The 22185-nt window shown below is 50.2% G+C and overlaps 1 protein-coding gene across 1 annotated transcript; it reads left to right on the plus strand.

Annotated features, from left to right (window-relative positions):
- Positions 1-1446: 1446 nt before the first annotated feature.
- WDR45 (WD repeat domain 45) lies at positions 1447-21632 on the plus strand. Its single transcript, XM_040322719.1, has 10 exons — positions 1447-1591; positions 3066-3140; positions 4969-5073; positions 5164-5260; positions 7983-8077; positions 8165-8244; positions 11232-11440; positions 14852-14953; positions 17743-17888; positions 21243-21632. Exons 1-10 carry the CDS (start codon positions 1543-1545, stop codon positions 21350-21352), a joined length of 1068 nt encoding a protein of 355 aa, XP_040178653.1. The 5' UTR covers positions 1447-1542; the 3' UTR covers positions 21353-21632.
- Positions 21633-22185: the final 553 nt, after the last annotated feature.

Raw genomic sequence — 22185 nt, forward strand, 5'->3', positions numbered from 1 at the left:
TTTTGTCTATGGGACAGGAAGTGAAGGGAAATCTCCATGGGGACACTAGTTGTGGTGACATCCAGGGATTTCTTTTGCTTTGGAGGGGTATCCTTTCACTTCATGTTTTGTCTATGGGACAGGAAGTGAAGGAAAATCTCCCCAAGAGGGACACAGATTGGGGAAAAAAAATAAAAATAAACAAAGGGGTTATAGCCCTCCGCTATACAAAAAGTTCTACTTTAAGGACTTCGGAGTCAGTGATGTCATTATGTCACTGCTGCCACCCAGAGACATTCAGAGCAGGAATAGAGGGGAAACCTTCCAGTGGGGACATCGAGTTTAGGGATTTACTCTTCCTGTTTTGTCTACAGGACAGGAAGTGAAGGGGAATCTCCTCCATAAGGACACTAGTTCTGGTGACAACCAGGGATTCCTTCGCTTTGGAGGGATATCCCTTCAATTCCTGTTTTGTCTACGGGACAGGAAGTGAAGGGGAATCTCCTCCATAAGGACACTAGTTCTGGTGACAACCAGGGATTCCTTCGCTTTGGAGGGATATCCCTTCAATTCCTGTTTTGTCTACAGGACAGGAAGTGAAGGGGAATCTCCTCCATGGGGACACTAGTTCTAGCGACAACCAGGGATTCCTTCGCTTTGGAGGGATATCCCTTCAATTCCTCTTTTGTCTACGAGACAGGAAGTGAAGGGGAATCTCCTCCATGGGGACACTAGTTCTGGTGACAACCAGGGATTCCTTCGCTTTGGAGGGATATCCCTTCAATTCCTCTTTTGTCTACGAGACAGGAAGTGAAGGGGAATCTCCTCCATGGGGACACTAGTTCTAGCGACAACCAGGGATTCCTTCGCTTTGGAGGGATATCCTTTCACTTCATGTTTTGTCTACGGGACAGGAAGTGAAGGGGAATCTCCTCCATGGGGACACTAGTTCTGGTGACAACCAGGGATTCCTTCGCTTTGGAGGGATATCCCTTCAATTCCTGTTTTGTCTATGGGACAGGAAGTGAAGGGGAATCTCCTCCATGGGGACACTAGTTCTAGTGACAACCAGGGATTCCTTCGCTTTGGAGGGATATCCTTTCACTTCATGTTTTGTCTACGGGACAGGAAGTGAAGGGGAATCTCCCCAAGAGGGACACAGATTGGGGGGAAAAAATATAAAACAAACCCTTCGCTATCCAAAATGATAAAAAAAAGTTCTACTTTGAGGGCCTCAGAGATTTTCAGCACCTGTTCATGTTCTGCAATCATTGTGTACATAATTACAGCCAGGTGACTGGCATTTCCCCCACTATTCTCCCATTGGGGGGGTTCTCTCTCTGTGTGTCACACACTATTCATGACTCCATGATCAGCAAACCTTCTATTACTATGTAACACAAACTAGGGGCTGGCATTGGCCCTCAACAAAGATGGCGGCGGAAGCGCGGTGAAATCACTTCCGGTACTTCCGGTCCCATGACAGATCATGTAAACAAGGAAGAGGACTGAGGAGAACGGAGGCGGCTGTGAGCGGAGATCCCGGTGAGGGAAGATCCGGTCATGGCTCAGCAACGAGGAGTGAACGGGCTCCGCTTCAACCAGGACCAGAGTGAGTGGGGGCGGGGCTGACAACTATAGACCTCTATCCAGAACTATAGAACCTCTCTCCCGCCTCTGTTCAACAAAACTATAGAACACCTCCCTCACCTTTATACAGAACTATAAAGCCCCTCCCCCCACCTTTATACAGCATAACTAAAGAATCCCTCCCCCACCTCATACAGAACTATAGAACCCCTTCCCCACCTCTGTACAAAACTATAAGGCACTCTAGTGGCCCCTCATTACATTGGTGGTCAGTGTAGGGCCCCTCATTACATTGGTGGTCAGTGTAGGGCCCCTCATTACATTGGGGGTCAGTGTAGGGCCCCTCATTACATTGGGGGTCAGTGTAGGGCCCCTCATTACATTGGGGGTCAGTGTAGGGCCCCTCATTACATTGGGGGTCAGTGTAGGGCCCCTCATTACATTGGTGGTCAGTGTAGTCCCCTCATTACATTGGGGGTCAGTGTAGGGCCCCTCATTACATTGGGGGTCAGTGTAGGGCCCTCATTACATTGGTGGTCAGTGTAGGGCCCCTCATTACATTGGGGGTCAGTGTAGTCCCCCTCATTACATTGGGGGTCAGTGTAGGGCCCCTCATTACATTGGGGGTCAGTGTAGAGCCCTCATTACATTGGTGGTCAGTGTAGAGCCCTTCATTACATTGGGGGTCAGTGTAGTCCCCTCATTACATTGGGGGTCAGTGTAGGGCCCCTCATTACATTGGTGGTCAGTGTAGGGCCCCTCATTACATTGGGGGTCAGTGTAGAGCCCTCATTACATTGGTGGTCAGTGTAGGCCCCTCATTACATTGGGGGTCAGTGTAGAGCCCTCATTACATTGGTGGTCAGTGTAGGCCCCCTTATTACATTGGGGGTCAGTGTAGGGCCCCTCATTACATTGGTGGTCAGTGTAGGGCCCCTCATTACATTGGTGGTCAGTGTAGGGCCCCTCATTACATTGGCGGTCAGTGTAGGGCCCCTCATTACATTGGGGGTCAGTGTAGGGCCCCTCATTACATTGGGGGTCAGTGTAGGGCCCCTCATTACATTGGTGGTCAGTATAGGGCCCCTCATTACATTGGGGGTCAGTGTAGGGCCCCTCATTACATTGGTGGTCAGTGTAGGGCCCCTCATTACATTGGGGGTCAGTGTAGGGACCCTCATTACATTGGGGGTCAGTGTAGGGCCCTCATTACATTGGTGGTCAGTGTAGGGCCCCTCATTACATTGGTGGTCAGTGTAGGGACCCTCATTACATTGGGGGTCAGTGTAGGGCCCTCATTACATTGGTGGTCAGTGTAGGGCCCCTCATTACATTGGTGGTCAGTGTAGGGCCCCTCATTACATTGGTGGTCAGTGTAGGGCCCCTCATTACATTGGTGGTCAGTGTAGGGCCCCTCATTACATTGGGGGTCAGTGTGGGGCCCTCAGAGGAATAGATGTTCATGTCGGTGATGCGGATCGCTGTCTGTGTTCCAGGTTGCTTCTGCTGTGCGATGGAAACCGGAGTGAGAATCTTCAACATCGAGCCTCTGATGGAGAAAGGACACCTTGGTGAGGAAGCCTGACCCAGAACCTTCATCTCCCGTCCCTGACCCAGAACCTTCATCTTTCATCCCTGACCCAGAACCTTCATCTCCCGTCCCTGACCCAGAACCTTCATCTTTCATCCCTGACCCAGAACCTTCATCTCCCGTCCCTGACCCAGAACCTTCATCAGGCCTGACCCAGAACCTTCATCTCCCGTCCCTGACCCAGAACCTTCATCTCCCGTCACTGACCCAGAACCTTCATCTCCCATCCCTGACCCAGAACCTTCATCTCCCATCTCTGACCCAGAACCTTCATCTCCCGTCACTGACCCAGAACCTTCATCTCCCGTCACTGACCCAGAACCTTCATCTCCCGTCCCTGACCCAGAACCTTCATCAGGCCTGACCCAGAACCTTCATCTCCCGTCCCTGACCCAGAACCTTCATCTCCCGTCACTGACCCAGAACCTTCATCTCCCGTCCCTGACCCAGAACCTTCATCAAGCCTGACCCAGAACCTTCATCTCCCATCCCTGACCCAGAACCTTTATCTCCCTGTCCCTGACCCAGAACCTTCATCAAGCCTGACCCAGAACCTTCATCTCCCATCCCTGACCCAGAACCTTCATCTCCCCATCCCTGACCCAGAACCTTCATCTCCCCATCCCTGACCCAGAACCTTCATCAAGCCTGACCCAGAACCTTCATCTCCCCGTCCCTGACCCAGAACCTTCATCTCCCATCCCTGACCCAGAACTTTCATCTCCCGTCCCTGACCCAGAACCTTCATCTCCCATCCCTGACCCAGAACCTTCATCTCCCGTCCCTGACCCAGAACCTTCATCTCCCATCCCTGACCCAGAACCTTCATCTCCCGTCCCTGACCCAGAACCTTCATCTCCCGTCCCTGACCCAGAACCTTCATCTCCCATCCCTGACCCAGAACCTTCATCAAGCCTGACCCAGAATCTTCATCTCCCATCCCTGACCCAGAACCTTCATCAAGCCTGACCCAGAACCTTCATCTCCCATCCCTGACCCAGAACCTTCATCAAGCCTGACCCAGAACCTTCATCTCCCGTCCCTGACCCAGAACCTTCACCTCCCGTCCCTGACCCAGAACCTTCACCTCCCGTCCCTGACCCAGAACCTTCATCTCCTATCCCTGACCCAGAACCTTCATCTCCCGTCACTGACCCAGAACCTTCATCTCCCATCCCTGACCCAGAACCTTCATCAAGCCTGACCCAGAACCTTCATCTCCCGTCACTGACCGTTGTCTTCTCTCCCGTCACTGACCGTTGTCTTCTCTCCCATCACTGACCGTTGTCTTCTCCCCCATCACTGACCGTTGTCTTCTCCCCCATCACTGACCGTTGTCTTCTCTCCCATCACTGACCGTTGTCTTCTCTCCCATCACTGACCGTTGTCTTCTCTCCCGTCACTGACCGTTGTCTTCTCTCCCGTCACTGACCGTTGTCTTCTCTCCCATCACTGACCGTTGTCTTCTTCCGTCACTGACCATCGTCTTCTCTCCCATCACTGACCGTTGTCTTCTTCCGTCACTGACCATCGTCTTCTCTCCCATCCCATCACTGACCGTTGTCTTCTCTCCCATCACTGACCGTTGTCTTCTCTCCTATATCCCATCACTGACCGTTGTCTTCTCCCCCATCACTGACCGTTGTCTTCTCTCCCATCACTGACCGTTTTCTTCTCTCCCATCCCTGACCGTTGTCTTCTCCCCCATCACTGACCGTTGTCTTCTCCCCCGTCCCTGACCGTTGTCTTCTCCCCCGTCCCTGACCATTGTCTTCTCCCCCGTCCCTGACCGTTGTCTTCTCTCTCAGACCAGGAGCAGGTGGGAAGTGTCGGCCAGGTGGAGATGTTACACAGATGTAACCTGCTGGCTCTGGTGGGTGGCGGCAGCAATCCCAAATTCTCCGACATTTCCGGTACTTTGATTTGTTGTGTTTTTATTATATTTTTATGATCTAAAATGTCGAAAGATAATTTTTGTGGTTTCTATTCCCCTGTACTGATAGTGCTGATCTGGGACGACTCGCGGGATGGAAAAGACAAGCTGGTCCTGGAATTCACCTTCACCAAACCGGTGCTGAGCGTCCGCCTGAGAGCCGACAAGTGAGTCCGCCCCCTTCCCGCTTCACCCCGCCCCCGCCGGTAACACCCCTTCCTGCCCAGGGCATTCTTCCCTTCCCAGCACTGTGATACTTTGACTGACATTCACTCCGTGATGCAACACTATACCTAAATTAATTAAATAACGATCCCACAATCAAAATCCCTACGATCTGGAGCTAATGATTGATTCACTAATTTATTCGTTCCTCCATTGTGAGGGGGCGGGGCTCTTCAAGGGAAACAGCAGTACAGTTTACAGAGCCTGGAAAAAGTATTCATACCCCTCTATATACAGTGCCTTGAAAAAGTATTCATACCCCTCTATATTCAGAGCCTTGAAAAAGTATTCATACCCCTCTATATACAGTGCCTTGAAAAAGTATTCATACCCCTCTATATACAGAGCCTGGAAAAAGTATTCATACCCCTCTATATACAGTGCCTTGAAAAAGTATTCATACCCCTCTATATTCAGAGCCTTGAAAAAGTATTCATACCCCTCTATATACAGTGCCTTGAAAAAGTATTCATACCCCTCTATATACAGAGCCTTGAAAAAGTATTCATACCCCTCTATATACAGGGCCTGGAAAAAGTATTCATACCCATCTATATACAGTGACTTGAAAAAGTATTCATACCCCTCTATATACAGAGCCTTGAAAAAGTATTCATACCCCTCTATATACAGAGCCTGGAAAAAGTATTCATACCCCTCTATATACAGTGCCTGGAAAAAGTATTCATACCCCTCTATATACAGAGCCTGGAAAAAGTATTCATACCCCTCTATATACAGTGCCTTGAAAAAGTATTCATACCCCTCTATATACAGTGCATTGAAAAAGTATTCATACCCTTTGACATTCCCCACATCTTGTCATGTGACACCCAAAAACGTAAATGTATTTTATTGGGATTTTATGTGAGAGACACAAAGTGTCACATAATTGTGAAGTGGAAGGAAAATGATACAAATAAATATGTGAAAGGTGGGGGGGAGGGGCATTTGTATGGCGCCCCCCGGAGTCAATACTTTGTAGAACCCCCTTTCTCTACAAGTCTTTTTGGGGGGGTCTCTACCAGCTTTGCCCATCTAGAGAGGGACATTTCTCCTCCATTCTTCTTCTTTGTAAAATATCTCAAGCTCTGTCAGATTGGATGGAGAGCGTCTGTGATCAGCGATTTTCAGGTCTCGCCACAGATTCTCAATGGGATTTAGGTCTGGACTGTGATTGGGTCATTCTAACACATGAATAGGCTTTGATCTAAACCATTCCATTGTAGCTCTGGCTGTACTTTAGGGTCGTTGTCCTGCTGGAAGGTGAACCCTCCCCCCCCCAGGGGTCAAGTCTTTTGCCAACTCTAACAGGTTTTCTTCTAAGATTGTCCTGTATTTGTCTCCATCCATCTTCCCATCAACTCTGACCAGCTTCCCTGTCCCTGCTGAAGAAAAAGCATCCCCACCACATGATTCTGCCACCACCATGTTTCACAGTGGGTATGGTGTGTTCAGTGTGATGTGCAGTGTTAGTTTTCCCCACACATAGCGTTTTGCTTTTAGGCCAAAAAGTTGAATGTTGGTGTCATGTGACCAGAGCACCTTCTTCCACATGTTTGCTGTGTCCCCTCCCCCACATGTTTGCTGTGTCCCCTCCCCCACATGTTTGCTGTGTCCCCTCCCCCACATGTTTGCTGTGTCCCCTCCCCCACATGGCTTCTCACAAACTGCAAACAGGACTTCTTATGTCTTTCTCTCTCCAATGTCTTTCTTCTTGTCACTCTTCCATAAAGGGCAGATTTGTGGAGAGACCACTAATAGTTGTCCTGTGGACAGATTCTCCCCCCTGAGCTGTGGATCTCTGCAGCTCCTCCAGAGTTACCATGGACCTCTTGGCTGCTTCTCTGATGAATGCTCTCCTTGCCCGGCCCGGTCAGTTTAGGTGGACGGCCATGTCTTGGTAGGTTTGCAGTTGTGCCGCACTCTTTCCATTTTCCGATGATGGATTGAACAGAAGCTCCGTGAGATCTTCAAAGCTTGGGAGATTTTTTTATAACCTAACCCTGCTTTATACTTCTCCACAACTTCATCCCTGACCTGTCTGGTGGGTTCCTCGGCCTTCATGATGCTGTTTGTTCACTAAGGTTCTCTAACAAACCTCTGAGGGCTTCACAGAACAGCTGTATTTATACTGAGATTACATGACACACAGGTGGACTCTATTTACTAATTAGGTGACTTCTGAAGGCAATTGGTTCCTCTAGATTTTAGTTGGGGGTATCGGAGTAAAGGGGGCTGAATACAAATGCCCCTCCCCCCCACACTTTTCACATATTTATTTGTATAATTTTCTTTCCACTTCACAATTATGTGACACTTTGTGTCTCTCACATAAAACCCCAATAAAATACATTTACGTTTTTGGTTGTAACAAAATGTGGGAAATTTCAAGGGGTATGAATACTTTTTCAAGGCGCTGTACATTTGTGATGGGTCAGCACAAGCAATCGCAAGGTACAGAGCCGCTCGGACGGGCTCCATACACAGATCACAGCCATTAATGAGCGCAGTTGCTGCCCGACGATGACTTCTGACGTGCCATTTAGCCCCCTTCCACACTCGTGTGACTGAGGACATCTAGTGGCAGAAAGAAGTACTGCAGGAGGGAAATTTGGAGGCGCCCCTCCCCCCACCAAGCAATCGTGTTTTCTTTTATTGCAGGATTGTGATCGTAGTGAAGAATCGGATTTACGTCTATTCCTTCCCAGACAATCCCACTAAACTCTTTGAGTTCGATACAAGAGACAACCCTAAAGGTAAAAATCCACCAATCATTTGTTGTGTGACAAGCCCCTCCCCCCTCCGGTCTGTTCCTTGTTCTGATTGGTCTGTGTCTGTCCCAGGTCTGTGTGATCTCTGCCCCAGCATGGAGAAGCAGCTACTGATCTTTCCGGGTCACAAGTGCGGCAGCGTGCAGCTGGTGGTAAGTTTTATAACAAGCCTCCAATACCCCGGGATGGGGCGGTGCCAATAGATTAAAGCCGCCCCGCCCACCACCGATCGTCCCGGAGCACCGACAGGACAGAGCTCCGCCCACGTAAACAACGCAGAGCTCTGTCCTGCCGGCGGGGAAGTAATGGATTATATTTCCTGCAGTGCATCACTTCCCTTAGTAACACATTCACACTGACACGCCCCCTTCCCAGCCCGTGTCATCAGTACAGTGACAGTCAGTGGCGGCTGGTGCTTAAGATTTTTGGGGGGGCGCAAATGAAAAAAAAAAAAAAAAATTGCAGCCTTACTGTGCCCATCAGACGCAGCCACTGTGCCATCCATTGTCACCACTGTGCCATGCCATTAAACGCAGCCACTGTGCCATCCATTGTCACCACTGTGCCATGCCATTAAACGCAGCCACTGTGCCATCCATTGTCACCACTGTGCCATCAATTATCACCACTGTGCCATGCTATCAAATGCAGTCACTATGCCATCAATTCGCACCACTGTGCCATGCCATCAAACACAGCCACCGTGCCATCAATTGTCACCACTGTGCCTTGGCATCAAACACAGCCACTGTGCCATCAATTGTCACCACTGTGCCTTGCCATCAAACGCAGCCACTGTGCCCCTCAATTGTCGCCACTGTGCCCATTGTTGCCACTGTACATGTCACTGTGCCCTTTAATTGTTGCCACTGTGCCCTTTGTTGCCGCTGTGCCCTGTAAAATGCACTTACCTTTCTGCTTCCACGTCCCTCGATGTCTTCTCCCGTCCTCGATGACACTTCAGCCAATCAGGTTTCCGATAACCAGAATCGGTGAACCTGATTGGCTGAGACGGTCGTCAGTCTTATCCAAGGAACGCACCTTCCGTACGTTCTGAGGATAATACATCCGGGAGACAAGGGCTGTACTCGGAAAGCCTATCAGATCCGGTGATGACATTGGTGACCCGGTGATGACATTGGTGACCCGGTGATGACATTGATGATCCGGTGATGACATTGATGACCCGGTGATGACATTGATGACCCGGTGATGACATTGGTGACCCGGTGATGACATTGGTGACCCGGTGATGACATTGGTGACCCGGTGATGACATTGTTGATCCGGTGATGACATTGATGATCCGGTGATGACATTGATGATCCGGTGATGACATTGATGATCCGGTGATGACATTGATGATCCGGTGATGACATTGATGACCCGGTGATGACATTGGTGACCCGGTGATGACATTGATGACCCGGTGATGACATTGGTGACCCGGTGATGACATTGATGATCCGGTGATGACATTGATGATCCGGTGATGACATTGATGATCCGGTGATGACATTGGTGACCCGGTGATGACATTGGTGACCCGGTGATGACATTGATGACCCGGTGATGACATTGGTGACCCGGTGATGACATTGATGATCCGTTGATGACATTGGTGACCCGGTGATGACATTGATGACCCGGTGATGACATTGGTGACCCGGTGATGACATTGGTGACCCGGTGATGACATTGGTGACCCGGTGATGACATTGGTGACCCGGTGATGACATTGGTGACCCGGTGATGACATTGGTGACCCGGTGATGACATTGGTGACCCGGTGATGACATTGGTGATCCGGTGATGACATTGATCACCCGGTGATGACATTGGTGACCCGGTGATGACATTGGTGACCCGGTGATGACATTGGTGACCCGGTGATGACATTGGTGACCCGGTGATGACATTGGTGACCCGGTGATGACATTGGTGACCCGGTGATGACATTGGTGACCCGGTGATGACATTGGTGATCCGGTGATGACATTGATCACCCGGTGATGACATTGGTGACCCGGTGATGACATTGGTGACCCGGTGATGACATTGGTGACCCGGTGATGACATTGGTGACCCGGTGATGACATTGGTGACCCGGTGATGACATTGGTGACCCGGTGATGACATTGATGACCCGGTGATGACATTGATGACCCGGTGATGACATTGGTGACCCGGTGATGACATTGGTGACCCGGTGATGACATTGGTGACCCGGTGATGACATTGATGACCCGGTGATGACATTGATGACCCGGTGATGACATTGGTGACCCGGTGATGACATTGGTGACCCGGTGATGACATTGGTGACCCGGTGATGACATTGGTGATCCGGTGATGACATTGATGACCCGGTGATGACATTGGTGACCCGGTGATGACATTGGTGATCCGGTGATGACATTGATCACCCGGTGATGACATTGGTGACCCGGTGATGACATTGGTGACCCGGTGATGACATTGGTGACCCGGTGATGACATTGGTGACCCGGTGATGACATTGGTGACCCGGTGATGACATTGATGACCCGGTGATGACATTGATGACCCGGTGATGACATTGGTGACCCGGTGATGACATTGGTGACCCGGTGATGACATTGGTGACCCGGTGATGACATTGATGACCCGGTGATGACATTGATGACCCGGTGATGACATTGGTGACCCGGTGATGACATTGGTGACCCGGTGATGACATTGGTGACCCGGTGATGACATTGGTGATCCGGTGATGACATTGATGACCCGGTGATGACATTGGTGACCCGGTGATGACATTGGTGACCCGGTGATGACATTGGTGACCCGGTGATGACATTGGTGACCCGGTGATGACATTGGTGACCCGGTGATGACATTGGTGACCCGGTGATGACATTGGTGACCCGGTGATGACATTGGTGACCCGGTGATGACATTGATGACCCGGTGATGACATTGGTGACCCGGTGATGACATTGGTGACCCGGTGATGACATTGATGACCCGGTGATGACATTGATGACCCGGTGATGACATTGGTGATCCGGTGATGACATTACTGGGCCTCAAAGGAGGTATTTGTTAAACATGGAAAGATGACGGAGGTCGGTGACGTTCTTTCTTTTTTTCATTTTAGGATCTGTGCAACGCCAAGCCCAGCAGTTCATCGGCGCCGTTCACCATAAACGCCCATCAGAGCGAACTGGGCTGCCTGGCGGTCAACCAGCAGGGCACGCTCGTGGCCTCCGCCTCCCGGAAAGGCACTTTAATCCGACTGTTTGACACCCAGACGCGGGATCAGCTGGTGGAATTAAGACGCGGCACAGACCCGGCCACCTTATACTGGTACGTGTCGTGTATATGGACTTATTGTATCTGAACATCTCTTTGTGCCGAGACCTCAGAACTACATTTGTTGGTGATGATTGGCAGCACTGGTGGGCACTGATTGGCAGCACTGGTGGGCACTGATTGGCAGCACTGGTGGGCACTGATTGGCAGCACTGGTGGGCACTGATTGGCAGCACTGGTGGGCACTGATTGGCAGCACTGGTGGGCACTGATTGGCAGCACTGGTAGGCAGCATTGGTGGGCACTGATTGACAACACTGGTGGGCACTGATTGGCGGCACTGATTGGCAGCACTGGTGGGCACTGATTGGCGGCACTGATTGGCAGCACTGGTGGGCACTGATTGGCAGCACTGGTGGGCACTGATTGGCAGCACTGGTGGGCACTGATTGGCAGCACTGGTGGGCACTGATTGGCAGCACTGGTAGGCAGCATTGGTGGGCACTGATTGACAACACTGGTGGGCACTGATTGGCGGCACTGATTGGCAGCACTGGTGGGCACTGATTGGCGGCACTGATTGGCAGCACTGGTGGGCACTGATTGACGGCACTGATTGGCAGCACTGGTGGGCAATGTTGGAGCAGTAACGGCTGGGATTCAGCATCCTAGCAAAATGGCGGAACCTGATGATGTCATCTCTGGGAGTTTTCCATGCAGACATTGAGAGGTACACAAATGACTTACACCAATGACATTACTTTGTTCCAAAAAATATGCACTGTCACTGTACTATATAAAAGTGATAATCAGCGCCAAAACAATAAAATTCAAAATAAAAATAAATTTTAAATAATAAAATACATAAGAGCTGCTCCTCAAAAAACAATCTTAATTGTGATAAATGCAAAAACGTGTAGAGGGCGCTCAACCACTCAGTGATAATAAATGGTTAATTATAGAAAGATAAATTAAAATAAATTAATTTAAACTGTATCTGAGTATATATATAATAGAATAATACTACATTCCAATAGTGTCTCTGTGTCCAAAGGAATCTGTAAACATAGTCCCAATAAGTGTTCAAACAATGTATCACATGTGAATGAAAAGAAAAGAAAAAACGAAAAAACAAATCTTCTTTCTTGAGTGTTCTTTGTGCAAAAAGGAAAGCCGTCACCAACAAATCCAGTTTTCTTAATCACCCTCTAATTGGTGTTAAAGCAAACGAATGTGCTTACCAGAATAAATGGACTATTATCGTTAAACAATAGTCAGCTAGACATATGCAGGATTGTGCCTGCATGCACATCGGACAGGAGATCACCAGTAAGCCTCAATGCCAGGGATTCCAGATGGGATATATAATGAAAAAAGGCAATGGAGATGCCAATAGTGTGATACCACTTTAAAATTTATTGTACATAAAATTAAAAAAATCAAAAAGACAAAATGGCCCAGATGGCCTCTTACTTCTAAAAGTGCCTACCCGGCACTGGGGCTGCTGGCGTGTCACCACTACCTTGCGGTGCGGTAATGAATAGGGTCGTCTGATCCGGTGCTGTCTCCGCAGCGCGGCTCGGCGTCCCAGCTGGCAGCTCGTGAGGGCAGGGAGGCACGTATCGTGATCGGGTCCGCCTCCGACGTACGTTTCGTCAGGTACAACGTCTTCAGGGACGGGGATCTGTCTTGTTTACATAGGCAGATCTCCATTCTGTGGGCCGGATTCAGATAGAGATACGCCGTCGTATCTCTGAGTGCGGTCCGTCGTATCTATGCGCCTGATTCATAGACTCAGTTCCGCATAGATATCCCTAAGATCCGACAGGTGTAAGTGACTTACACCGTGGGATCTTAGGCTGCAATATCACGCTGGCCGCTAGGTGGCGCTTCCGTTTGTATACGTGACGAATATGCAAATGAGGAGTTACGCCGATTCAGAAACGAACGACCGCCCGGCGTTTTTTTTTTTTACGTCGTTTGCGTTCGGCTTTTTCCGGCATATAGTTACCCCTGCTATATGCGGCGTATCCTATGTTAAGTATGGCCGTCGTTCCCGGGTCGAATTTTGAATTGTTTACGTCGTTTGCGTAAGTCGGCCGCGAATACGGATGGAAGTAATTTACGCTCACGTCGAAACCAATGACGTCCTAGCGATGTCATTTGGAGCAATGCACGCTGGGAAATTTAGCGGACGGCGCTTGCGCAGTTCGTTCGGCGCGGGGACGCGCCTAATTTAAATTATACACGCCCCCTAGCCGCGGAATTTGAATTCCGCCGGGGGATTTACGATACGCCGCCGCCGCAACTTTACAGGCAAGTGCTTTCTGAGAACAGCACTTGCCTCAAAAACTTGCGCCGGCGAATCGTAAATCAGATAGGTTAGCGGATCTTTAGATCCGCTAACCTATCTGAATCTAGCCCTGTGTGTTTAAATGATGATTGGCGGGTGCCAGCAACCCACAGATCGGCTTTGGCTGCGATCGCCAATGGCGCCCCCCTAGACGGAAATGCAGAATCTTGTGTGTGTGTGTATATATATATAGGCCTAGATTCACGTAGGGCGGCGTAAGTGTGGGCGGGCGGGCGGGCGTAGCGTATCGTATTTACGCTACGCCGCCGCAACTTAGAGAGGCAAGTGCTGTATTCACAAAGCACTTGCGTCCTAAGTTACGGCGGCGTAGCGTAAATGTGCCGGCGTAAGCGCGCCTAATTCAAATTGTGAAGAGGTGGGCGTGTTTTTTGTAAATAAAGCATGACCCCACGTAAATGACGTTTTGAACGGACGGCGCATGTGTCGGATAGAATGCCTAAGATATGTCTAACACTGCCTACGACGTGAACATAACTTACGCACAGCCCTATTCGCGTGCGACTTACGCAAACAATGTAAAAAGATACGCTTGTTCCGACGTCCATACTTTGCATGGGCTGCGCCACCTAGGGAGCAGCTTTATCTTTACGCCGGCGTATGTCTTACGTAAACGGCGTAACTAAATGCGACGGGCGCACGTACGTTCGTGAATCGGCGTATCTTGCTCATTTACATATTCGACGCGGAAATCAACGGAAGCGCCACCTAGCGGCCAGCGTAAATATGCACCCCAAGATACGACGGCGTAGGAGACTTACGCCGCTCGTATCTTGGCCAAATCTATGCGTAACTGATTCTATGAATCAGGCGCATAGATACGACGGCGGCCATTCGGACTTACGACGGCGTATCTGGGGATACGCCGTCGTAAGTCTTTAAGAATCTGGGCCATATAATCCTGCACAGGAGGGGCCGCCCCCTGTAGCAGTAAGGACGTCCAGAAGCGAATAAAGCCCCTCTCATTTAGGTAAAAAAAACAATAATAATAATCTGATTGGCTATTGTTTGTGCAGTGTTCATGTTACAATGAGTGGAGCAATGTCCGATGACAGGTACTCTTCATGGGGATCTCTATTTTTCTTCCTTTTCAGTCTCAATTTCAGCCATGACAGCTCCTTCCTGTGCAGTTCCAGTGATAAAGGAACAGTTCATATCTTCGCTCTGAAGGACACCAAGCTCAACCGCCGATCTGCGTACGTACCATGTCACTCTGGAAGCTCCTCCCCCCACCCCCCCCCCCCCCCCCCCCGGCCTTCTCTGTATACTTTTGTTAGAGAAATGATTTAGAAGAAGTTTATTAAATCCTCCCTCCGGCCTTTCCCTTCAGTCTTGCACTTCCTCTGATTTCACCGCACACTGGGGTAGATTCAGGTAGGGGCGTGCACTGATACGGCGGCGCAGCGTATCGCCTTTACGCTACGCCGCCATAACTTACAGGAGCAGGTGCTGTATTCACGAAGCACTTGCTCCGTAATTTGCGGCGGCGTAGCGTAAAAGGGGCCGGCGTAAGCGCGCGTAATTCAAATGATCCGGTAGGGGGCGTGGATCATTTAAATTAGGCCCGTTCCCGGGCCGAACGGCAAGGACGTCATTGGTTTCGACGTGAACGTAAATGGCGTCCAGCGCCATTCACGGACGACTTATGCAAACGATGTAAAATTTTCAAATCGCGACGCGGGAACGACGTCCATACTTAACATTTGGCTGCGCCTCCTAATAGCAGGAGCAGCCTTACGCCGGAAAAGCCTTAACGCAAACGACGTAAAAAAACGAACGCCGGGCGCACGTACGTTTGTGAATCGGCGTATCTAGGAAATGAGCATATTCTACGCCGACAACAACGGAAGCGCCCCTAGCGGCCAAAGTTATATTGCACACAATTCTACGCCGCCGCAATCAAGTTACGTCGGTGGAGGAAGCCTATTTTTTCAGCGTAACTGCCTTTGTGAATCGGCGTAACGCTACGCGGGCGCGGAATTCAAATTACGGCGGCGTATCTGGAGATACGCCGCCGCAAAAGGTACCTGAATCGACCCCACTGTGAGCTTCTCACCATGTGCATTAGAAGCGGCAGCAAGTCAGACAGCCCCGCCCCCATTTCCTGGCTGGAGGACGTACACATCAATTTGCTCTTATCTCTCCAACCTGACCGTTGCTGGCCCTGCCCCCTTCATTCATTGGATGTCAGTTTTTTTTCAATCAGGGAGGCTCAGCATCACATATGGGCGTTGCCTTTGTAAATACAGCCTGCCTAGAAACGCCCCCCTTCTCCAGACTGACACCCGAACATCAAGGTATTCTGATATTTGCATAACTCCTCCCACTGCTTGCATTAGTGCTCCTCTCCAGAGCCCCCAGCCCTAATGCAAGCAGTGGGAGGAGTTATGTAAATATCAGAATGTGTGGCGGAAAGCTAACACTGCACATCACCCTGAACACACTATCCCCACCGTGAAACATGGTGGTGGCAGCATCATGTGGTGGGGATGCTTTTCTTCAGCAGGGACAGGGAAGATGGTCAGAGGTGATGGGAAGATGGATGGAGACAAATACAGGACAATCTTAGAAGAAAACCTGTTAGTCTGCAAAAGACTTGAGACCGGGGGGGGGGAGGTTCACCTTCCAGCAGGACAACGACCCTAAAGTACAGCCAGAGCTACAATGGAATGGTTTAGATCAAAGCATATTCATGTGTTAGAATGGCCCAGTCACAGTCCAGACCTAAGTCCCATTGAGAATCTGTGGCAAGACTTGAAAATTGCTGATCACAGACGCTCTCCATCCAATCTGACAGAGCTTGAGATATTTTACAAAGAAGAAGAATGAGGGAGAAATGTCCCTCTCTAGATGTGCAAAGCTGGTAGAGACCCCCCCAAAAAGACTTGTAGAGAAAGGGGGTTCTACAAAGTATTGACTCCGGGGGGCGCCATACAAATGCCCCTCCCCCCCCCCCCACACACATACTTTTCACATATTTATTTGTATCATTTATCATTTTCCTTCCACTTCACAATCATGTGACACTTTGGGGTAGATTCAGAGAGCAATTACGCCGGCGTATCCATAGATACGCCGCGTAATTGCTTAGTTGCGCCGGCGTATCTACTTTCTGTATTCAGAAAGCTAGATACGCCGACTTTAGCCTATGATACGACTGGCATAAGTCTCTTACGCCGTCGTATCTTAGGGTGTATTCTGCCGCTGGCCGCTAGGTGGCGCTTCCGTAGTTGTCGGCGTACAGTATGCAAATTACATACTTACGCCGATTCACAAACGTACGTGCACCTTGCGGTAGTTTTTTACGTCGTTTGCGTAAAGGCTGCTCCTGCTATTAGGAGGGGCAGCCAATGTTAAGTATGGACGTCGTTCCCGCGTCGCGATTTGAAAATTTGACGTCGTTTGCGTAAGTCGTCCGTGAATGGCGCTGGACGCCATTTACGTTCACGTCGAAACCAATGACGTCCTTGCGACGTCATTTACCGCAATGCACGTCGGGAAATTTTAGGGACGGCGCATGCGCAGTACGTTCGGTGCGGGAACGCGCCTAATTTAAATGATCCACTCCCCCTACGGGATCATTTGAATTACGCGCGCTTACGCCGGCCCCTTTTACGCTACGCCGCCGCAACTTTACAGGCAAGTGCTTTGTGAATCAAGCACTTGCCCGTAAAACTTGCGGAGGCGTAACGTAAATGTCATACGTTACGCCGCCGCAGTTTTGCGCGCCCCTACCTGAATCCACCCCTTTGTGTTGGTGTCTCACATAAAATCCCAATAAAATACATTTACGATTTTGGTTGTAACATGAGAAAATGTGAAAAATGTCAAGGGGTATGAATACTTTTTCCCAGGCACTGTATATAGAGGGGTATGAATACTTTTTCCAGGCACTGTAGATATATTCTAAGTAAAACGTGATGCTGAAAACATGTGGACGGGTTTTGATATTTTTTTCTGATCGGCTTTCTATCTCATGTCCCAGCTTGGCACGTGTGGGGAAGGTAGGTCCTATGATCGGGCAGTATGTGGACTCGCAGTGGAGCTTGGCCAGTTTCACCGTACCGGCGGAGTCCGCCTGCATCTGCGCCTTCGGGAAGAACACCTCCAAAAACGTCAACTCTGTGATTGGTGAGTGCAGCTCATCTCTTCCTATGTCTTAGGCAGACTATGGATTTATCCAATCCCTGCTGAACTGGCCAAATGTTCTATTCCAGGTATGACCGGTGATCTGCCTAGCTGGTTCCGGCTATCGTGAAAGTTCCTGCGCAGGCGCAATGTGCTCTGCCGAGATGGTTCCGGCTAACGGGAAAGTTCCTTCAAGGACTGCGCAGGCGCAATCCTTGCCGACAGAAATCTCCGAACCTCGGCCGGCATCCAGGGCGACGTGGAATTTGAGGAAAGTGGCCAGTCGGCCTCACGTCTTCGCTCGGCCTCCTGGCTCTTTTTTTAACATCCTCCAATCCAAGGGGATGTTAAAGAATGAGCCTAGATGCCGGACGAGGTTCGGAGATTTCCGTTGGCAAGTTTGCGCCTGCGCAGTCCTTGAAGGAACTTCCCCGTTAGGGGAACCTTAAGGACAAGTCACCGGCTCAAAGGATAAGTTCACTTTTGGAACATGTTACATATTCCGCACGTTTTTAGGGGTGGAACGTGGAACATGTTCCAGCATCTGCGGCCTCTTCCCCCTGCTACAATATGACAGTGGGTCAGGGATCTTCTCCCCGCATCCGCTGTCACTATTTGAAAACGGCACGGTCAAATGCGGGGCTCCGCCCACACGACTGCATCATTCATTTACAGTTTCCCGTGAATGAATGCCTACAAGTACCATCAGCCATTGAGGCAGACGGCTTGTTTTTAAGGAGCTACTGTCAGGTCACCTGTGGCCGGATGACAGCTGCACCCCGTGGGAGTCAGGAGTGCACCACAAGGTAGCGGCGGATAGAACAGAGTGGATATGGAAGGCAGGTCCACTGGAGCACAAACGGGGATCCCACAGGAAGCTTGAGCCCAAGATTCCCCAGGGCGTGGGGTCTAAGATTCAGATGGTATTCACCAGAGCCTCTAGTGGTGAGGATGGCCTTGGCTGCAACTGAATCCAGGTCGCGGCCCCCAGAGTCCCCCAGCTCATGCTCTGTAGGGCATAGAGGGGAAGCAGCCACTCAGGATACAAGAGATAGTGAGGGGTAAGCCAAGGTCAGGGCGACAAGCAGACGAGTATAAACAAAGGACAGGACAAAGGTCAGGCTCACAAGCAAACAGGAATAGTCGGGGACAAGCCAAGATCGGTACACGGAGATAAACGTAGCACACGGCAAGCAGCAACACAATGCTAACAAACAACGTTGATCAGCAAGGCAGACCTGCATTGCACTGGTTAATATAGAGTTCCTGATAGGGCCTGGGGTGGAGCCATACAGGGAGGAGAGATGATAAAAGTAGCCAGGTGAGAGTGTATGGCCTCTAAGGTGAACACATGGAGAGGAAGGTAAGCTGCCAGACATTACTGCATATCCATGACGGCTACGAGGGCGCTGGTGAGCGTCTTCACAGGCCATTGATTCTTCGTCTGCCCATACGAGGTACAAGCAGACAGCTGTCCTGAGAGTCTGCAGGAGCCGGACATTGCACCCATAATCTGCTGATTGCGGGGTGCAATGCTCTGTAGGCTCTTTAGAATAATTTTTTTAATAAAATGCACATTTTTTTTTTTTTTTTTAAACCTCTAATTGTGAACTTATCCTTTAACTCAGTGGTCTCCAATCTGCAGCCTGGGGGTCCCAGATGCAGCCCTTTGCTTGTATTTATCTGGCCCTTGAGGAACGATTTGGATCCAACTATAGCCATTCCCACTTGACAGGAGTTGATCTAACAATTGACTTTTGTTAAGTAGGGATGTTGAAAATGTTTCATAGGACTAGTTGTCCTAGACGTCTATGGAGCCTTTGGTTGCCCTAGACTTCTATGGAGGCTTTGGTTGTCCTGGACGTCTATGGAGGCTTTGGTTGCCCTAGACGTCTATGGAGGCCTTGGTTGCCCTAGACGTCTATGGAGCCTTTGGTTGTCCTAGACGTCTATGGAGCCTTTGGTTGCCCTAGACTTCTATGGAGGCTTTGGTTGTCCTGGACGTCTATGGAGGCTTTGGTTGTCCTAGACTTCCATGGATGCTTTGGTTTCCCTAGACTTCTATGGAGGTTTTGATTGCCCTAGACGTCTATGGAGGCTTTGGTTGTCCTAGACGTCTATGGAGGCTTTGGTTGCCCTAGACGTCTATGGAGGCTTTGGTTGCCCTGGACGTCTATGGAGGCTTTGGTTGCCCTAGACGTCTATGGAGGCTTTGGTTGCCCTAGACGTCTATGGAGGCCTTGGTTGCCCTAGACTTCTATGGAGGCTTTGGTTGCCCTAGACGTCTATGGAGGCCTTGGTTGCCCTAGACGTCTATGGAGGCTTTGGTTGTCCTAGACGTCTATGGAGCCTTTGGTTGCCCTAGACTTCTATGGAGGCTTTGGTTGTCCTGGACGTCTATGGAGGCTTTGGTTGTCCTAGACTTCCATGGATGCTTTGGTTTCCCTAGACTTCTATGGAGGTTTTGATTGCCCTAGACGTCTATGGAGGCTTTGGTTGTCCTAGACGTCTATGGAGGCTTTGGTTGCCCTAGACGTCTATGGAGGCTTTGGTTGCCCTGGACGTCTATGGAGGCTTTGGTTGTCCTGGACGTCTATGGAGGCTTTGGTTGCCCTAGACGTCTATGGAGGCTTTGGTTGTCCTAGACGTCTATGGAGGCCTTGGTTGCCCTAGACGTCTATGGAGGCCTTGGTTGCCCTAGACGTCTATGGAGGCCTTGGTTGCCCTAGACGTCTATGGAGGCCTTGGTTGCCCTAGACGTCTATGGAGGCCTTGGTTGCCCTAGACGTCTATGGAGGCCTTGGTTGCCCTAGACGTCTATGGAGGCCTTGGTTGCCCTAGACGTCTATGGAGGCCTTGGTTGCCCTAGACGTCTATGGAGGCCTTGGTTGCCCTAGACGTCTATGGAGGCCTTGGTTGCCCTAGACGTCTATGGAGGCCTTGGTTGCCCTAGACGTCTATGGAGGCCTTGGTTGCCCTAGACGTCTATGGAGGCCTTGGTTGCCCTAGACGTCTATGGAGGCCTTGGTTGCCCTAGACGTCTATGGAGGCCTTGGTTGCCCTAGACGCCTATGGAGGCCTTGGTTGCCCTAGACGCCTATGGAGGCCTTGGTTGCCCTAGACGCCTATGGAGGCCTTGGTTGCCCTAGACGCCTATGGAGGCCTTGGTTGCCCTAGACGCCTATGGAGGCCTTGGTTGCCCTAGACGCCTATGGAGGCCTTGGTTGCCCTAGACGCCTATGGAGGCCTTGGTTGCCCTAGACGCCTATGGAGGCCTTGGTTGCCCTAGACGCGGAGTAAAGGGAAATGCCGATTGTTTTGCCCCCGAGGTTCATTGATTTGTCTCCCCCTTCATAGCGGTCTGTGTGGACGGGACGTTCCACAAGTACGTCTTCACCCCGGAGGGGAACTGTAACCGCGAGGCCTTTGACGTGTATTTGGACATCTGCGACGATGACGTTTTTTAATCGGCAGTGACAACGGTAGACGGAGGGGACACAGCGGCCACGGAGGGGACACAGCGGCCACGGAGGGGACACAGCGGCCCTGAAGGGGACCCCACAGGGACATCGGAACACGAATGCTGTCTTTATCGCGGTATTATTATTGTATAGAGACTGGATGGGACGGTGTGAATATTTATAAATCTCATAGTGATGATTGCAATTAGGAAGAAGCGACGATGGACAGAATATTATACTAGAATACATCATATTTAAAAATAAAATAAAAAAATATATAAATTCATTTGGGTTCCTGTCATTCGTGTATTAAAGGGCCAGCTCCAGCCAATTGGAGCGGCTTAAGATTTGCAAATCCTTGCACTTAGTTTTTTTGTTTTTATATAGATTTTACATAGGTTGGGGGAAAAAAAAGGCACAAGTCCATCTAGTCCAGGGGGAGGCAACCTGGGGGTGTGCTCCAGCTTTTGCAGAACTACAAGTCCCATCATGCCTCTGGGAGTAATTGTAACTGCCAGCCTTGCAATGCCTCATGGGAAATGTAGTTCCACAACAGCTGGAGGGCCCCAGGTTGCCTACCCCTTATCTAGTTTAACCAGTTAAAGGGGGTATTTTTTTTTTTTTTTTTGGGGGGGGGGGGAATTGGGGTTGTATATTTGCTGGACTGGTCTGAAGAGCTAACATACCGTACGTTGTCATTGGAAGGGGCCGGTATGGACGGGCTTTGAGGGTCTGTGTTATCGGTATGAGACGCTTCTAAGATCGCTCAGAATCTGACCTCCTTCAGACGTGAACACAAGCTCATCACCGGGCCTAATAGAGCGCCTCCTGCTGGACTG

This window comes from Rana temporaria, chromosome 9 (assembly GCF_905171775.1).
Source record: "Rana temporaria chromosome 9, aRanTem1.1, whole genome shotgun sequence".
NCBI lineage: Eukaryota > Metazoa > Chordata > Amphibia > Anura > Ranidae > Rana > Rana temporaria.